This window comes from Furipterus horrens, unplaced genomic scaffold (assembly GCF_987537825.1).
Source record: "Furipterus horrens unplaced genomic scaffold, mFurHor1.1.pri manual_scaffold_17, whole genome shotgun sequence".
In the NCBI taxonomy this organism is placed as follows: Eukaryota; Metazoa; Chordata; class Mammalia; order Chiroptera; family Furipteridae; genus Furipterus; species Furipterus horrens.
This window is the reverse complement of record NW_028327187.1, coordinates 86,623,577-86,625,813: the sequence shown is the minus strand read 5'-3', so window position 1 is coordinate 86,625,813 and position 2,237 is coordinate 86,623,577. Positions and strand designations below refer to the sequence as shown.

Below are 2,237 nucleotides of genomic sequence, written 5' to 3'. Positions count from 1 at the left end.
TGTGGGATCCTGAATAGGATCCTGGAACAGGAAAAGGACATTAGTGGGAAAATAGGTGAAATTCAATATGAATTTTAGTTTACAGCATCGTCCCAATGTTAATTTCTTGGTTTTGATCATTTCACTCTCAGTAGAGGTTAACATTATAAGCTAGGTCAGAGTACATGGGAACTCTCTGTACTATTTTGGAAACTTTTCTGTACATCTACAATTAATTGAAAATAAAATGATTTAAACAAAACAAAACTAGTCTGAAGGGCAATGCCAAGAAGCAAAAAAAGAACACTGCAATGGGGAAGAAAGTTTACTTTAAGATGAGCTTAAAAAACATAAAAGGAGACTCAGAGGTGGTCACTGAGCAGCTTGGACTTCTTTCGTTCACGCACCTCGCTCTGCTTCCTCGCAACCATGTTTGACAAACCCGATATGGCAGAGATTGAGAACTTCAATAAGTCAAAATTTAAGAAGACAGAAACACAAGAGAAAAATCCATTGCCTTCCAAAGAAACCACTGAACATGAGAAGCAAGCAGGCAAATTGTAATGAGACCCACACCACCAATATGCACTGTACATTCCACAAGCATCGCCTTCTTATTTTACTTATTTTAGCTGTTTAACTTTGTAAGATGCAAAGAGGTTGGATCAGTAAAATCAGTTTAAATGACTGCTGCCCCTTTTCACATCAGAACTACTGACAATGAAGGCCTCACCTGCCTCTCCCATCTGCCTGTCCAGCTGGCAGGGAAGGGAAAGAACTTGCATGTTGGTGAAGGAAGGAGCTGGGTGGGTCAACAGTGAAATCTAGCGTAAAAACCAAGCTGGTCCAAGGTGTCCTGCAGGCTATAAAATGCAATTTAATCAGTGCTGGTTTTTTGTTGTTGTTGTTGTTAAAATGATTTTAATTATTGGAATGCACAATTTTTCAAATATGCAAATAAAGTTTTAAAACCTGAAAAATAAAAAACTTAAAAGGAAATAATCCTCTATGACCAAGAGTCAGCAGATATAACAGAAGGATTATACATCATGGATTTGGGACAACAGAACAAAAACAAGTAATGAAATATGAAATGATGTTTAAAATTATTAAACACTGAATTATAGAGAAAGCATAAAACAAGATGCCATGGAAAAGAAGATATATATTTTTAAAAACTAAATAGCACTTAAGGAATTGGAAGGTAGAGTCATTGAATCAATAAACTGGATGATGAATTTAAGGAAAATTACAAGAATGGAGCACAGAATAAAAATAAATGAAAAGAATAAATGGAGAAGAGAGAGAAGTTTGAAAAGAAGTTAAGAGAGAAAACACATTGAGAGTTTAAGAAGGAAAACATAGAAAATAAACAAGAAAAGATATTTGAAGAGATAATGTCTCAGAAGATTTCTCAAATTGAACAGTTACACATAGTCCCAAGATACATTGCAATGAAACTGCAGAACCCCCCAAACAAAGAAAAAGGCAACCAGAGGAACAATTATATTAACAAGAGACTTACCAACAACCACAATGCAGGACAGAAGACAATAGAATAATATTTTTAACGGGTCAAGGTAAAATAACTATAAATCTAGAATTATGTACCTACCCAATTAAACTTCAAAAATGAAAGAAAAATAAATAATTTCAGGAAATAAGGGTATATTCCCAGAGTTACAAAGCAAGTCTCAATAAGTATCCAAGAATCAGTATCATGCAAACCATACTGTCTCACTAAATTAAAGCAAAGAGAAATAAAGAACTAAAAGAAAGCTAACCACATACACATTTGGAAATTTTAAAACAAATAAATAATTAATTGTCCAAAAAGAGATTATAATATTAGGAAATATTTACATACGAAACACAATAAACATTAAACACACTAAAGCCAACGCAGTACTCAGCAAATTAAAGTTCAAGCACATTTCTTAGAAAATACTTAAAATCAGTGAAAGAAATGTCCAACTCAAGACATTAGAAAATAAACAGAGGAAACAAAAGAAAGGTATAATAAAAGCAAGAATAGCAATTAATGAAATAGAAAACAAAGTAAAAAAATATGGTTAGCAAATTGAAATCTGGTTCTTTTTAAAACTAACCAATTCTAGTAAAATTGATTTTTAAGAAGACAAAAGGCACAGATGAACAGTAATAAGTCTAAAAATGTTGGTCATTCGTAAAAATTAGATGAAATGGAGAAGTTTCTAGAAAATATATAATTTTCAAAAACTAACTGAAGAAGAAATTGT

General features: G+C 32.4%; 1 protein-coding gene across 1 annotated transcript; it reads left to right on the top strand.

The window, feature by feature from the left end:
* The first annotated feature begins 408 nt into the window (after positions 1-408).
* Positions 409-543, top strand: LOC149991537 (thymosin beta-4-like). Its single transcript, XM_090264389.1, has one exon. The coding sequence runs from the start codon at positions 409-411 to the stop codon at positions 541-543; it is 135 nt and encodes a 44-aa protein (XP_090120515.1).
* The last annotated feature ends 1,694 nt before the right edge of the window (positions 544-2,237 follow it).

Bases quoted from the DNA above. Each gene is read 5' to 3' on its own strand.
- LOC149991537 (XM_090264389.1), top strand. From the start codon at position 409: ATGTTTGACAAACCCGATATGGCAGAGATTGAGAACTTCAATAAGTCA.